Below are 16,099 nucleotides of genomic sequence, written 5' to 3'. Positions count from 1 at the left end.
GTCCTGCGGAGGGAACGGCTCCTGTTAGACGGGGCCGTGCTCCGCTCTCCTGGGCTGACGTTTCCCAGCGCTGATTTCGTGGAACTGCTTTTCAGAGCACGCGAGTAAGGGAGCACGTATAAATGCACAGATCAGTGCCTGGCAGGGAGCTGCAGACACACATGCCGCAGCTGAGCACGAGGCATTTCCCCCCCAGCTGAGCGAATCGGAGAATTTTCAGACTTTTTTCCAGTTGTTCAGTGATGGGGATGAAGTGTTTCTCAAAAGGAACAACCAGCAGTTGTGTAGTGGCTATTCACGGGCTTCTTCGTGGCCTGTGCTTTAGTCTCTTGTCCAGTGCATCAGCCTTGTCCAGGCGTGTGTTCGCCGCACCGCTGGCCAGTTCGCTGAAACGCTCTTCTCTGGTTTTTAATGGTGTTGAACAACCAGCTCTTACGAATTCAATGGAAACCACATGTGTTTGACACCTCTGAATGCACTCTATTAAGAGAATGAAAGGGATGTTTGTTTTCAGACCAAAAAGGCTTTAAATGGAACTTTCTTCAGGTTGGGACCATGGGTTTTTCCCCCTACTTTTTATTTCATTACTGGTGGGACCTGTGGCAGTAAGATAGGCAACAATCTCACCTGGTCAAAGAGAAAATTATTTTCTAGAAGTAATTAAACCCGATGGGAGGGTTCAGAACAATTAAACATTCTAAGCTGTTGCTTAAAAAAGTGAAGCAACTCCAGTTGGCCAGAAAATTGAAGTCGTAGCGTGGTCTCCACATTTCACGGCGTGCACCCAGATGTGCTGACACATTGGCTAGTGGAACTTGTCCAGACATTTAAAGTCCCTGTCATCACCGTATCTCCATGCCAAATAGAAGTGCTAAAGACGTCAGCTACCAACAGTCTTTTGTCTGTTCTGCTCTCAGATTGGGTTTTGTTGTCGGAGGCAGGAGCCTGTGTCCTGCGCAGTCACAGACACAATCGGTGGTATTGATTGTGGGCAAAGAATGGGCGCGACGTAGTGGGGACACGAGTCCTGAGCGTGTGTGCTCTGGTTCTTCCTTTCTGCAGATTAAATATGGTGACACAGCTACCTCAGAAGGAGTCCTCTTTGCCACTTACTCCGCGCTGATTGGTGAAAGCCAGGCAGGCGGGCAGCACAGGACACGCTTAAAACAGATTTTGGAGTGGTGCAGGGAAAATTTTGATGGAGTTGTATCCTTTTAAAAAAAAAAAATAATGGGGAGAGTGAGAAGAATTGCATGCTTATGATTGTACTTCACCAAGGCACAAAGAGCTTGGGGCCATCTGAAGTCACTGGGAGCAGCTGTGCTGAGCAGCCTGGTGCCTGCGGTAGGTATTTAAATGCTGTAAGCACACGCGTTCCCCCACGCTCCTCTCTCCTCCTCCACAGGCTGCTGCGTTCACGGGAGGAGGGGAAGAATGCAGCTGGGATCAACCTTTTCAGCATTCTTCTCCCTCAGCAATACATGACAAGACACACCTTGGAAGTGAAGGGAGAGGGAGGGGGCGATGACTTTGGGCTCTGAGGAGCAGAGGACGAGGCGAAACCAACAGATTTCACGCCGTGTGGGGAACGAGTCAGTCCTGTTGATGTTGGGACTGGTTGTTCAGTTGGTTGGAGGAGGCTGGGTTGTATTTTCTGTCTGCTGCCATCCTCGTGATGAAAATAGATCCTTTCTCCTTAACTGACATTCCCCTCCAGATTGTGTTTGATGAATGCCACAAAGCCAAAAATGCCAGCTCTACTAAAATGGGTAAAGCAGTGCTGGACCTTCAGAACAAACTGCCTCAAGCAAGAGTCGTTTATGCCAGTGCCACAGGTAAGCTTCTCTTGGCATTGCGGGGGCACCAGGCGTAAAGAGTTGCCACGCACCTCTGTGGTCTGAAGGACGCCCTTGAGATGTGAGCGCGTACACTGAGGGTACACGTACGTGCAAGAAGAGATGAATGGTACTGCAGCGCTCGAGCCTTAGAGTGCTCAGATTTGCCCCACGCCCCATCACTGCCATTACTCCTGACTTTTTGGCAAGTCAGATGAATTCCCCTCCAGTTGAAGTCGTTCCTGGCCAGCTCTCCAGCTGGGCGACGGTGCTTGCCCACTCAGCGCATGGAGGGCGATGTTCGGGAGGGCCCGTGGCTCTCCTAAGGCACAAGGGCAAACTACCGCCCTCTTAAGAATTTGCTTTACTTGAGTCGAAGCTATTCACAACTGCTGTGGTTTTGCTAACAGTGAATTCTGTTCAAACAGGTGCCTCTGAGCCAAAAAACATGATTTACATGAGCCGCCTGGGGATTTGGGGGCAGGGCACCCCTTTCAGAGCCTTTGATGAGTTCCTGCATGCAATTGAGAAGAGGTAAGTCATGTCCAGCGTCCGTTTTCGTGCAGCTTACGTTTGGTGGCAGACTTTGTTTGGGAAATGGGTGCAATGAGCAGGGACAGTGTCTGAGGGCAGCTTGAGGCAGGAGAGGTGGTGGTTCTGCAGCGGCACCGATGCTGCCCTGTGGCAGAGGAAGGGGTTTCACAGCTGTCTTCCTCTCCCAGGGGAGTTGGTGCAATGGAGATCGTGGCAATGGACATGAAGGTCAGTGGAATGTACATTGCCAGGCAGCTCAGTTTCACTGGAGTGACCTTCAGAATCGAGGAGATCCCGCTGGATCAGCAGTACAAGATTGTCTATGACAAGGCAGCGAAGTTGGTGAGCTGGTCCCACTGCCGTGGGGAGACTGATGTTTAACTGCGCTTTGGGCACGGCCGCTTGTTATGTGGGAGGGTTTGAGGACCCTAAACGTGGCCATGACCACAGAGCTTGTTTATGAGAAGGAAAAGCTCAGCTTACTTAAAAAAAAAAAATCTTATATTTTTTTGCTTCTATTTAAAAGTTCCTTATTTGCAAGCCAGAGCTTGCAACATCATGCTAACGTGGAAAGGAGAGAATGACCAGACTGTTCTTTCAGCCTAACGCAGCGACATAAATACTGACGTTAAATCAGATTATCAAACCCCAGACTGTTCTAATAGTACTGCAATTTCAATACTGCACAGCAGTAATGAAAGAGGAGACTAAGACATTAACTCAGCCTTTCTGGGTATTGTCTGCAGTGGGCAGAGGCCTTGATGGTGTTCCAGCAGGCGGCCGACTGGATCGGCTTGGAGTCTCGGAAATCCTTGTGGGGTCAGTTCTGGTCAGCTCACCAGCGCTTCTTCAAGTACCTCTGCATTGCTGCTAAAGTCCGGCGACTCGTCGAGCTCGCCAAGGAGGAGCTGGCGAAGGATAAGGTGTGGTATCGGAGCCTCGCTGCGGGGGCGGCAGCCATCGGTCTGACATGACAAGTGATTTTTTATTTGTAGTCTGCAACCAAAGGGAGTTAATTATTGTTCAGCTTGACTTTGAAAGCAATTTCAAGCCTCTTTAAGGCTGAATTTCTCTCCAGATTAACCAGAAGGAAGTGCAGCGCCCGGGTTTCTGACAGTATTCGCAGTAAATGATACTGGGGAGTTAACACGGTCTCGTCTTCCGAGGCATTACCCACTGTTTGGTTTTGGTAGATGTGGGCAAGCTGATCTGAACCAGTACTTTGGGTCATGTTCGAGCTAGAAGAAGTACCAGATCCTTCACCTCGAGCACAGCCCTGTCCTTTCATCCGCCTGGATGTGATTGGGAAATTTTAGGCAGCAGAGCCTACCCTACCTAGCAAAGCCACTTAGCTTCTGTAATCGGAGTCATCCTCTCTGTGGTGCGAGTGGAGGAACGGTTTTGGATGCTGAAAGACTGGAGATGGTTCTTGATCAGGAGCTGTGCTACAGGCCCAACCCATATGTGGGACGGGGTCCGAGGGAAGTGTACCTGGGACGGTGAAATGCAATCTCTTGAGCCCGTAGCTGTTCGCCCTGATGCCGGCTGCGGTACACCCTTCCTGACGCCTTGCTGTGCTGTCCCTTGTGCTTCCCCGCAGTGTATCGTCATCGGCCTGCAGTCCACCGGGGAGGCTCGCACCAGAGAAGTCCTGGACGAGAACGATGGGCATCTAAACTGTTTTGTCTCTGCTGCAGAGTGAGTTAAAAATCCCTGGTTTTCTTCTGAGGGGATGCGTGGGAGGCTGGAGGCGTGCTGGGGAAAGCCCTGTCCTGGGGCCACTCGCCACTTGCAGTTCTTGAAATGCAGTTTCATAACAGCTCGCCCTAAACGAGCTGTAAATGGAGAGGACACTTAGCCGGGTCCTTGAGGCACTGTTTCGTCAATGCGGCTTTACGAGCTAGATCCTGGATTTTGAAGTTTCCTGTGGTCCAGACTTGCATGAGCAGCCTGATCCACCTCTCTGCACGTGGAAAAGAATTGTTGGGTGTAGGAGAGCCAGAAACGTGAGCTCCGATGTGGTTTGTGTAGGTCTGACTCTGGAATCCAGACAGGGCTATCGACACTGAAGAAATGAGTAAGGGAATCTCATGTAATGACAGAGACTGGGGCGGTAATGTGAGGCGACATCGCTGGAGCAGTGAGAGGAAGGAGCGGTCTCAGGAGTTCAGGTTCACCAGTGCTGGCTTTCAGCACGCCTATGAGGCAGGACGTGTTGTTTGATTGCCGGGCTCCTGCAGCATCCTGGTGGAGTTCTCTTCGTTCCTGGCTAAAGGGGGGGTCGGTTGTGCCTGAAGCGAAGCCAGCAGCAGGACTCGTGCTACCCTTTCACCAGGAATGAGGCTTATGCTCCCCCTCATTTCTGCAGCTTTCAAAATACCTGCACGATCCGTGACAAAAACCTGGGACATCAGGTTGAGTTGCGTTTCTTCTGTTCTGCAGGTGGCAGGGCTGTTCCTGTTTGCTTTTCAAGTGACTTTTAATGCGGGTGAAAGCAATGAGAGATGCTGGAGGCAGTATGTGTCCAGTTTAGGCCAAACTTTCCTCCCTTACTGGTGGGGGGTTGTGTAGGTCGATGTCGCTCTGCTGCCTCCAGTCCATTCCTGAAAACCAAATACCAGTTTGGTGGCATTGTGCAAGGCAAGTCTAACAGCTGCTTGGATCGATTTGGTCTCTTGGATAGGTTTTCATGTCACAGAATTCAGAGGAACTCGGGCCACAGGACTATGTGGTCCCATTGAGCTTTGCTCAGCTGTCGAAGGAGGAAGGGCCTGTTTGTGATCACGCAGCACTGCTTGACTCTGTCCCCAGTTCTAGAGGCAAGAGCTCCTTGCTCAGCAGCATTGGCCGGATAACTGAGTGTCTTCTGGCATCTGCGGTGTCCTGGTTTTACAGCACTTCAGGGGATTCTTGAGGGCAGTGTGCTGGGAAGAAGCAGTTGTTTAAAAGATGCCGAGAAACGGGGTTAAAAATAAACAGATTGCTCAGTGAGTGAATACCAGCCCAACCCTTTGTTCGCAGGGAAGACGGGGAGTGCAAGTGTCGGGGAAATGGGCAAGCTTTCATGGCAGGGAGGCTCCAGACCTGAGAGTGAGTCTTTGCGTTTTGAGCCCAGGGTCACCCCAGCACACAGGACAAAAGGGCTCCTTCTGGTGCCGTGGCAGCACAGGGCTCTGCCCCTGCAGGGAGCGGTGCCGCCTCTGTCTCCTTCAGCTCCTCACGCCAAGGCGCTTAGAGCTCCCTCCCCGGTTCCCGAGACTCCCTTTTTCTCACACGGGCGAGTTGTCATGTCCATACCTCTCAGCTGTCACTTTCAACAGGGGTTTTTTTGGGTTTTTTTCAACCGGAGCTCATTCAGCACTGCCTTCTCATTGCACTAGGGGTTCATCCCCACCCAACATGATCAGCATTTAAGCATTTTCTCTTTTTTTTGCAGAACAGCTCACTGAAACATTTGTTTTCCACCTCTTATGATTTTTTCCGTTCACCTGAAAGCGCTCCGTATCCATGTTTTGTCACTTTTCTCCATTTCGTGGGCGAGCAGGCCCACGTCCCGTTAATCGGAGGACCTGGTGGAGCACATTTGTTGGACAGCCTGATGGTGGTCTCTGCTGTCAGAGTGTGGAGAGGGGCTGGGACACTGGGAGTTCCTGGATTTTTCAGTAGTGATGTAACAGCCTCCCAGTATAGTGTTTCCCATTTAAAACTCCCTCTTAGTTACTATATAAAGGTCTCGCAACTTTGGCATGCCACGCAGCAGCGCAGAGCCCAGGGTCTGCTCTGCTTTTGTTGCAGCATCCCCTGGAACGGCCCCTCTCCCTCCGCCAGCAGGGTGGCCGCGGCAGAGAGTGTTTTTCCCGGCATGACGGTGCTCTGCCGTCCCTCAGCACGCCCTTCCGCGGCTGAGGATCTGCTGGCACAGCCCGCGCTCCCGTGGCAGAACCCTTTGGTGAAACACGCTCAGTCTGAGCTGCTGCTGTTGTGGAGAGCTGCGCCGTACCGGTGCTGGCTGATCGCACGCTGGTAGTTGCGGTGCAGGATTTACCCCTCTTTCATGAAATGTGGTACTATCTCAAATACACATTGCTACATGATAACCGGCAGATGTTCCTGTTCCTGGTAGCTAGAATAAATTTTGCATCTTACTTTCAGAGGCGTCTTTCTATCACTAATTCAGAAGCACTTTCCTTCAACCAAAAGAAAGAGAGAAAAAGGAACTGGCATTAAAAGAAAACGTAAGAGCACACTCCACTGCCCAGCATCTGACCTCCTGCCTTGCTGCTTCACCCCAGCCACTCAGCTTTTTCTTTTCCTTTTTCCCTTTTCCCTACTTCACGCTTTTTGCTACTCTGCCCTGGTTTCAGTTTGCCCTCCCGCACATCTCCCATCACCCTCTCTCATCTGGAGGACGGCAGCTCTAGGTCATTCACCCTTTCTTCCCTCTAACCCACTTCCCTGTCACAGCGTAGGTCCTCGCCTCCACCGCTTGCCCAGTGGCTCTGCCCCTCTCCCTCAGCCGCTTCCCTGCCGAGCCGGGTGGGCGGATTGCGCACCGGTCCTGCCTGCACCTCTGAAGCCCTCTTGCAGCAAGGGGCGTTTCTCCACCAGCCCTTACTTCGAGCGTGGCAGGTGTCCTGGGGGAAAAAAAGTTCACTTCCCTGCCCAATTCTTGGCTGCGGCTGCAGGTGAGAAGAGTTTTGGGATTTCTCCTCCCGTGGGATGTGGGAAAGGGCGAGGAGGGGGACAGCAGCACTGGCAGATCGTGGAGGTTATCCCAACTGGCTGCTGTTGCAGAGCAGCCTGCGCAAGCTGGTTTGTGAGCCCTGTCATGTAGCAGGGCATGTCTCACTGTGCTTGGAAGCAAACGACGTCCCGAAACACCGGCACCTTCCCGTGTCCTGCACATTCCTCTGGAGGCAGTCACACCTGCGGCCTCCTTCCCCCGAGGAGTTAGCGCTGCTTAGAGCCGGCTGTGTGTTCGTCCCGATGTGTGCAACGAGCTTCAGCCCTGATAGAGATTGCCTTGTGCGTTCTTTCTCTCTCTTCCTTTCTCTTCCTTTCCCTCCCTCCCCCTCTCTCCCTGACCGCCCCCACCCCACCCAAGAGGCTCTGTCTTTCCAAGATCAGCCTTTCATTTGGGGCAATCTCAGCTCTTTTGTGATTTCTCCTCCTCCTCCTCCTCCTCCCGAGCTGGCGCTTGCTGTTCTGCATTGAGGCGCGAGGCTGGGGACTCTGCCCTGACGCCGCTCGCTCTCCCTAGCAGGGAAGCAGAGGGGCCGCTGCCCCAAGGCTCTGAAGGGCGTCTGTGACCTCACGGGCGTGATCAAGATCAGCGATGACAGCAGCACCGACTCCGACATGGGGCTCGACAGTGACTTCAACTCCTCCCCAGAGTCCATGTTTGAGACGGACGATGTCATCTTCGTTGAGCGCACCTACAACGGCTTCGCAGCTGAGGACAGAAGTAAGCAGAGCAGCAGCAGCACGGGGTTAGCTCCTCCCTCGCTGCGGGGTGCCGGGAACCGGGGTCGCTTCGTTCCAGTGCACGGCGCCCAGTGCACGGCACGCAGGTGGAGACAGCCACCCGCCCCAGTGCCCCGCAAGCATGGACGGCAGCAGATCAGACGTGACCCTTTTGGGGTGTCTGGCTGAGGGGATTGCAGAGTCAGTGAGCTGAGCGGAGGAGATTCTCCTGGTGTTTTCTTGGAGCGGTGAAGCTCCTTCTGTGCTCGGGACAGCCTTATGGTCTTGGCTACGCTTTACCATGTGGTGGTCAAACTTGGGCTTGTGAGGCTGACTCACGGTAACCTGCTGTGATCAGTGAGCGGGAGGAATTTGCCCTGCATGCTCCTGCCCCCACCAAAACAGGGGGAAGCACAGCGGGAATTCACTCCATGCTCAGCAGCATTTATTGCAAGTCAGAGTGTCTTTGCCTGCTCATCACATAGTGCCCCCAGAAGCCCTTTGGGACAAGTTTGTTTCCCCCTCTCTGATTCACAGTTACCAGGTAACTCTATAAACTTTGCATTTTGAATTGCAGGTAATTTTCACATGCTGCCTTCCCGGAAAGATGTGCATGGCCTAAGAGAACTAGAACACGTGGAAAAGATGAAGCAGGACCTCCTAGCAAAAGTAAAAGCACTGGGCAAAGAGCTACCTCTCAATACCTTGGATGAACTGATCAATCACTTTGGGGGCCCGGAGCATGTGGCTGAGGTACTCCTCACGATCAAGAGTATATTCTGGTGGCACTGGGAGACAGGAGTAGGGGCCAGCAAAGGGGGTTCCTGCTGGAAGAGGGTTTCCTCTCCTTCCCTGCCATCTGAAAAAGCTGTTGAGAATTCACTGTCTAACTTGACTTGCTGCGCCATGCAGGTCTCTCCCCTCTGCTAACAGCCTCTCTCTCTCCTGTGCGGTGTGTGCAGATGACGGGGCGCAAGGGCCGGGTCGTTTGCAGACCAGACGGCTCCGTCATGTTCGAGTCTCGTGCAGAGCAAGGCCTCTCTATAGACCACGTCAACCTGAAGGAGAAGGAGCGTTTTATGAAAGGGGAAAAGGTGAGTCAGGTTCGAGCCAAGGAAACCTCCAAACATCTGCACGGGAGCGAGCTGAGAAGGGAAGGAAAGGGAGGCTGCCTTTGCATGCTCGTGCCTTGCCAGCCACGGGCCAACAAGGCTCTGCAGCTTTCTGTCTCTCTGTTGGACCTGCTGGAAGGTGGCAAGGAGTCCTGGGTCCCCTCACGGGCTGGGGGGTTGTGCTTTGGGCTGTTTCTCGAAGCAGTTTTGCAGATGTCCAGGAACCTCACTCCCCTTTCTCACTTCTTGTCTCTCTCCCTTAGCTTGTAGCAATAATCTCCGAGGCCTCCAGCTCAGGTATCTCTCTCCAAGCAGACAGACGGGTGAAAAACCAGAAACGCCGGGTGCACATGACACTGGAGTTGCCCTGGAGCGCAGACCGGGCCATACAGCAGTTCGGTGAGGGCTGGGTGTTCTCGGTCACTGTCCCCTGCCCCTGAGCGTGGTTCAGACCATGGAGCGCCGGGCAGCCCTGGGAGGGAAAGGCGCGCGCGGCCGCCCGAGCCAGGCGCTGCTGCGGCCGGGGCAGGTGTATTTAGCTTTCTGAGATACAGCACCTTTGCAGAGCACCGTGCTCCTGTGTTTTGCCAGGGTGGGAATGCAGACACAAAGCAGTTGTGTCTGGTTCATCTTGTCGGAAGGTGTGTGTTGGCTTCAGGAGTGATTTGGGGTTGTGGGGAGGGGGAACCCTCCCATACACGTTAGCGGTGTGTCCTCATGAAACGTGCTGGGGGTGCCTGGGGATTGCTGTTGCACCCTGGGGAGGCTCTGTAGGGCGGGGAGGGACAGTTCCTTAATATGTGAGCACAAACAAAATAATGCATGTCAAAATAATGTCCTCAGCCCCACAGGGTCAGGGCTATAAACCCAACTCTGCCAAGGTCTCAGCAGCACCAGGGTCATGAATGCGACTGTGCCTCTGTCCTTTTCCCCCAAAGAGAGATCTCCTTCGAAAACCAGCAGGACACAGAAAGTTGTTTTGGCTCTCTCGCCTCTTGCTCAGCTTCCCTTCCTCTACCAGACGGGCTGTGCCAACCTCCCCTTTCACTTCGGTCCTCATGTCCCCATAGGTCGAACGCACCGATCGAACCAGGTTTCTGCTCCAGAGTATGTCTTCCTTATCTCCGAGCTGGCCGGGGAGAGGAGGTTTGCCTCCATCGTGGCAAAACGTCTGGAGAGCCTCGTAAGTGCCCTGCAGCAAAGAGATTAACGCGTCGGTTCCAATTCTCTCTGAAGAGCTCACATTTCGGTGTTGCCACTGGCATGGCCAGCGTAACTCCTACGGGGGATTGCATCACCCCGAGTGAAGGCATTGCAGTTGTGGAACGCAGAATGCTTTTAGCATCCTGGGATTTGGGAAAGGGAGTGAAGAAGAATACGTAACCAAGGCATCAGGAGGAACTTCAGGGAAGCAGAACCCAATTCCAGATGCTGGAATTCCCCCACTGTTACAGGAGCATAAACCCAGCTGTTTCCAGAAAGCTGATGAAATAATTAATGGAATAATTAATTCGTCTGTTTCATTTTTTTTCACTTCTGTTAAATCCCCAAATACTTTGGCAAAGTCTCAATATTCTAGAGGAACACTGCCTCCCCACAGCACGTTTTTATCTTCCGAGATGTGGCTTTCGCCATCCTTCTCTGGTGTTCTGCAACAGCTAAAAGTAAGGACTTTTTGCTTGGTTTGCTTTCCCAGGGTGCCTTAACTCACGGAGACCGACGGGCCACCGAATCCCGAGATCTCAGCAAGTACAACTTTGAGAATAAGGTAACTTGTGGCTGTTCTCGGAGCAGCTCAGCCAAGGAGGGGTTGAAGTAGTTAGTTAGCGAGTGCCGTCAGTGGGAGCCGGAGCCGGGAAGATCGTTGCTGGCATCTACAGGCAGGATCTGGCCTCGCACCCGGCTCCCCGCACGTACCCCCGTGTACGGCACCCATAAGTGAGCGGATAACAGCGGTGTGCGTGTGAGCACCACGCTGGGCGAGGATTGTGCTCCCGCCGGGAGCCGGGAAGGGCACTTGGGCCTCTGCCCCCACGGGAGCCGGTGCCAGCGCTGGGACGAGGACGTGCGGGTCCCTGTACTCTGGTCCCCTCGGGACAGAGGAGGCCCCTGGCACACGGCTTCCCCCCTGGCACAGCCGCCAGGTCAGTGGCCTTCCTGGAGGTGGTGGCTTTCTCTGCAGTGCCAGCAGAAGCATTGTGACACACGTGGTCCACAGCTGAGCTGCCAGTGCACGTTTGTCCCATGTGTGACTCTTGTCTCCTCTCGCAGTACGGGGCTAAAGCACTAGACAGAGTTCTGTCCACTATCCTCAACCACACAGAGAACAGAGTTCCTGTGCCCAAGAGCTACGACAGAGGGGAGGCTGCATTTTTCCATGGTAAGAACATGACCAGCTCTGGGGTTTCTGCTGCGTCTTGCTGGCCGGGTTGGTCTCAGGTTTGGGCTGCGTGAAGAACCGAGCAGAAGGTCAGAGAGAGGGAGCAGTCCCACTGGCTCAGCAGCTCACTAGCAAGTGGGGCGATTGGCCGTGACGCATGTCCCCCTGCCAGGCGTGGGGGGAAAAAGAGTCCGGGAGAGTCTTAGCTGTGACATACTGGGCACAGCTGGAGGGGAAGCAGGACTGGTGAGGGGAGGCTTAACCCTAAAATGCACAAGCTGTCTTCTGCCGTTCCAGAAATGAAGCAAGGTCTCATCTCCGTGGGGATCTGCTGCAATCAGATGAAGTACGGCACCGTCTCAGTGGAGAAGGGTATGTGTCAAGCTTTTCCTGCCCACGTAGGGGGGAAATGAAGGAGGCAGGAGTGTCGTGGCCCAGCCATGTCCGTCTGCATGGCAGCACAGCCAGCCTCGAGGGGTTTGCTGCGCAGCTGGGGCAGCGTGTCTGCTTTGAGGGGAGGGTCCTGTGGAGATCAGCCAGCGCTGAAGATCCCGTTTTCCTGCAGCAGCTGACCACAGCCTGGAGGGACAGCCCTTGGGCTGTGCTCTTGTGCATTAGTGCTGTGCTGCCGTCGGGAAGGGACCTTGGGTGGCTCGCTGGGTGGCTGTCTTTGGGACCATGCCGGTGGGCTTCATAACCAGCTGCGCCATGTTCCCTGACCTTCCACGCTCTTGCAGACTGCTCCATCACCAAGTTCCTGAACCGCATCCTGGGTCTGGAGGTGGACAAGCAGAATATGCTCTTCCAGTATTTTTCTGACACCTTTGACTATCTGATTGAAAAGGACAAGAAGGAGGGCAAATACGACATGGGCATCCTAGGTATGGAGAAAGAGGGGTGGCCAGACCTCTCCCTACTGCACTCCTGAGGTTCCCTGTTCCTCCCTGTGCTGACTGACAGCAGTTCCATGGCCACAGCCGTCTCTGGCACTGCGGTGTCCCCACACAGCACAGATCTTGAGACTCCTGCAGGGAGAGGAGCTGGTGGAAGGTGGACTTCACAGCAGTCTTTTCTCCTTCTACAGATTTAGCCCCAGGAGTGGATGAGATCTATGAGGAGAGCAAGGAGGTCTTCCTGACCCCTGGGCACCCGCAGGATGGGCAGGTCGTGTTTTATAAGGTAGGCAGCCAGCACAGCTATCTCTGCAGTCCAGTCTTCTCCGGCGTTTCCCAGTCAGGGGCTGTGAGCTGCTGGGTCCCTCGCCCTGCCCCGTGGCTTTGCGTCGTGGTTGTGTCACATCTGCCTTGGTCATGGTGACCGATGCTGGGAGTTGGACGGAGGAGGCAAGGAGAGGTGCTGCCCTGCCTGGGGGCCCGGGGCTGCCGTACCCGGGAGGGCACGCTTGGCAGTGCGTTTCCAAGCTGCAGCAGCACCAAGTTTGTGTTGAGGGTGGGATTTGTGAGACAGACACTGCTGCACGTGTCCTGCCCTCTGATGTTATGGAATCCCTCTGTTTGTCCCTGTTTAGATCAGTGTCGACAGAGGCTTAAAGTGGGAGGAAGCCTATGAGAAATCACTCAAACTGACGGGATCCTTCGATGGGTTCTACCTCTCCTACAAGGTAGGTCCCTGGGCTCTGCCAGGGTGGCATCCCAGTTTGGAGGGTGATTCCAACGGGAGAAGGTCTGCCGTGGCTGTAAGATGTCTACGTCTGACCTCTTGCTGGGGGCTGGGAGATTCCTCCAAGAGCCTCCACCCTGGGAGGAAGGAGTTAGTTTAGAGAAATATGGGCTTGGGGAGAGAGGCCGTGACTGTAACCATCAGCTCTACCCCGACAGACGCGAGGCTGCAAACACACCTGTCTGCTGGCAGAGCAGAGCCGCGGGAAGAACTTCATCCTCTACAAGCCAAATATTGGGAAGCAAAGCCAGCCTGAGAGCCTGGACAGTCTGCAGAAGAAGTACCGGCGGGTAAGTGGGAACTGCAGCCCTCCGCGGTGGGGAGAGGCAAAAGCCTCTTTCTCTGGGCAGGGACGTGTCCTTTAGAAGGACATTTACTGTAACCCTTTCACAGCTCCTCATAGTCCCGGTGTGGGTTGGGCAGAGCTGGTGGTAACGTCTGGGTGTCCTGACTCCGAGCCCTGGATTTCAAGTCTCAGCTGCGTGTTGGACAGTGGAAAACCTCTACCGCTGTCTGTTCCTTCTGCAGGTGCTGCCTGAGGAAGCCAAGGAGCACTGGGAGAGCAGTTACCACTTCTCCTTGAAGAAGTGTAACCATGCCGTCTGGTAAGGGATCTGCAGCCCCGACCTCTCCTGCCCTGCCCGGGGCAGAGCTGGGGCTGGGGAGAGGGTCCCTGGCTGTGGCGGTGGGAAGGGCAGCACCGGGGGGGCTGCGGGTGGGGAGCCTGGGCCAATGCGGGTTGTTTTCTCCCATTTGGGCTGAAGGAACAGGAGCTGCAAGCTGATCCAGGAGGGGAAGGAGTGCTTCCAGGGCATGCGCCTGCGTCACTACTACATGCTGTGTGGGGCCCTGCTGCGGGTCTGGAGCAAGATCGCCAGCATCATGGCAGACATCACCAACACCAGCTACCTGCAGATCGTCCGCCTCAAGACCAAGGAGAAGAAGAAACAAGTCGGTGCGTGAAGTGCTGGGAAGGGGAGGGGGAACGGGACGTTTCAGGAGAAGGAGGAAGGGGTCCAGCTGCCCAGTGCCAAGATCCCCTTCCTAAAATGGGACTTACTCCAGCCTGGAAGCACCCGCTGCTTAGGTGACCCCATGGGAAGGAGGGGAGCTGGGGTACCCTGACGTGAGTTTGGGCACCGGGCAGAGGGTGTGAGCCGGGGCTGAGCCGTCCCCTCCATGCCCATGTGACGCAGCGCTGTTGCTGCCTGCTACGAGCCTGCCGTGGAGCTGGTTTTGCTCCGGTTGCAGTCCCGTGTCCCTGCCCTGCAGCCCGGCCGAGAGGCGAAGCAGGCTGGGACTGTGGTTGACGAACGGGCGCCAGTGCTGCTGCCCATCCCTCTGTCCCCACAGTGCCCTGTCCCTTCCCAAAGTCCAACACTGCTGCGTGTTCCTCCCCTAGGGATAAAGATCCCCGAGAGCTGTGTCCGTAAAGTGCTGGAGGAGCTGAAGCAGATGGACGAGAACGTGAAGCGAAAGCACAACCGGCTCCTCCAGGCCCAAGAGCAGAGCCCGCAGTTCTCCCTGCCGCTGCCCGCCCTGCCACAGCCCCTGGACCTCACGCAGATGGGGCCTGGGGTCCCCCTGCCCAGGCACTCCCTGTGCCAGGACGAGATCCTGGACCTGACCTACAGCCCTCCCAGCAACAGCATTCCCGACGTGGTGATGAACCCAGAGCCCGGGGTGTTGTGCTTCCCCTCGGAGCCCGTTCTCCAGCCGCACCAGCAGCACGGATTGCCCTTTGGCTTCGGCCACCCTTCTGCCTTCAAGAGCCCGGCCCCTGTCCTGGAGGGGAACGTGCCTCTGAGCTCCTCGCTGCACGAACACCTCCCTCTGCCGCAGCCGGGACCTTTGCAGACGCTGCAGCAGCAGCAGCAGGAAGATTTTTTACAACAGGATGGGAATATCAATTTTAGAGAGATCCTGGAGGACATGCTGAGGACGTTAAATGGGGCCCCCCAGGAGAACATGCTCCCCCAGGAGCGCCAGAGCGTGATCCAGTTCAGCGGGCCTTTCCCAGACTTCTGAAAGCCCCCTGGGCACGCCAGGCGATGCTCGGCCGCTGTGGATCCGTACCCTTTGGTGCAGAGGTGAGAGCTGGGGAGCCCCGGCTTTTCTACTGGTCTGGACTGACCCTTTTCTGGTTTTGAGGGAAGAAAAAAACCCTATAGTTCCTTAAAGCAAAGTTTATTTATATATAATATACAGTCAGGCATGTATAGATTTGTATATAACATGCGCCTGGGGGGAGTTGAGCGCTGCCAAGTTCAGCTGATCTGGACTGACGGTCTCTGCTGTGTTCGAGTCCTGCTCAAAGGTGAGTGAGTGCCCGCGTAGGACTGAGGAGAGACCCCCTCGGCTCCTCCGTGCCCGTCCCCCCGCAGACTACTGAGTTTCCGAGCTGGGTCGTGCCTTCCCCAACCCTCCAGCCCAGAGAGCTGGTCCCCCTGAGAGCGGGCTGACCAGACTGTGTCTGCAGCGGCTGCCGCCAGCTTTCCTCTGGGGCTGCCCCAGCCCTGCTGGGACCTGGAGGCTGCTCTGGAGGGCTGCGTCTGAAGGCGGGGGCGCAGGGGAAGGGAATGCGGTCCCAGAGGAGTCGGGAGCCGCTGCGCTCAGGTGTCCCTCTGCGCAGGGCTGAGCAGGCGTAGCTGAGAGAAGCAGAACTGACTGCGTCTGCTCTGCCCTCCCCGGGAAGGGACACCGACGCCTCTGGGGCTGCCGGAGCTCCGCGGGAGAAGGCAGGAGCTGGCTGCACCCGCGCCTCGTTTGTCAGTATCACGGCAGAGCTTGTGAGTTTGTCGGAGCTCAGCCACACTGGGACCACGGGGGGATTCCCCAGAGCAGAAGGGCCGTGTGCCCCATCAGCCTGTCCTGCACTTTAGCCTCGCCAGGTCGCTGTGGCTGGCCGTGCTTTGTCCAACTAATTGCTGTCGCGTGGTGTCCCTTCACCTGGCCGTCTCGCCGGTCCTCTTCTGTCAGGGCTGTCCTTGGCTGGGCCGTGGACGCGGGCCGGGGTGTCAGCATCCCCACCGCTGCCCGCCGTGAGCGCTGCTCCCAAGCCCCAGCCGGGAAGAGGTCCCTGGGAGGCACCGGGG

General features: G+C 55.5%; 1 protein-coding gene across 1 annotated transcript in view; it reads left to right on the top strand.

Moving 5' to 3' along the window:
- SBNO2 (strawberry notch homolog 2 (Drosophila)) overlaps positions 1-15,032 on the top strand; it is a 50,037-nt gene extending 35,005 nt beyond the window's left edge. The window contains exons 10-31 of the mRNA XM_009885826.1: positions 1,063-1,206; positions 1,718-1,835; positions 2,264-2,369; positions 2,558-2,711; positions 3,116-3,292; positions 3,970-4,067; positions 6,522-6,604; positions 7,633-7,833; positions 8,410-8,585; positions 8,795-8,926; positions 9,208-9,343; positions 10,015-10,127; positions 10,641-10,712; positions 11,216-11,324; positions 11,622-11,696; positions 12,062-12,205; positions 12,409-12,503; positions 12,853-12,945; positions 13,163-13,294; positions 13,533-13,609; positions 13,769-13,959; positions 14,407-15,032. Coding sequence (XP_009884128.1) covers positions 1,063-1,206; positions 1,718-1,835; positions 2,264-2,369; positions 2,558-2,711; positions 3,116-3,292; positions 3,970-4,067; positions 6,522-6,604; positions 7,633-7,833; positions 8,410-8,585; positions 8,795-8,926; positions 9,208-9,343; positions 10,015-10,127; positions 10,641-10,712; positions 11,216-11,324; positions 11,622-11,696; positions 12,062-12,205; positions 12,409-12,503; positions 12,853-12,945; positions 13,163-13,294; positions 13,533-13,609; positions 13,769-13,959; positions 14,407-15,032 — 3,252 coding nt within the window. The remainder of the gene's footprint in view (positions 1-1,062; positions 1,207-1,717; positions 1,836-2,263; positions 2,370-2,557; positions 2,712-3,115; positions 3,293-3,969; positions 4,068-6,521; positions 6,605-7,632; positions 7,834-8,409; positions 8,586-8,794; positions 8,927-9,207; positions 9,344-10,014; positions 10,128-10,640; positions 10,713-11,215; positions 11,325-11,621; positions 11,697-12,061; positions 12,206-12,408; positions 12,504-12,852; positions 12,946-13,162; positions 13,295-13,532; positions 13,610-13,768; positions 13,960-14,406) is intronic.
- Positions 15,033-16,099: the final 1,067 nt, after the last annotated feature.

This window comes from Charadrius vociferus, unplaced genomic scaffold (assembly GCF_000708025.1).
Source record: "Charadrius vociferus isolate BGI_N301 unplaced genomic scaffold, ASM70802v2 scaffold525, whole genome shotgun sequence".
NCBI lineage: Eukaryota > Metazoa > Chordata > Aves > Charadriiformes > Charadriidae > Charadrius > Charadrius vociferus.
This window is presented reverse-complemented; position numbering and strand designations above follow the sequence as displayed.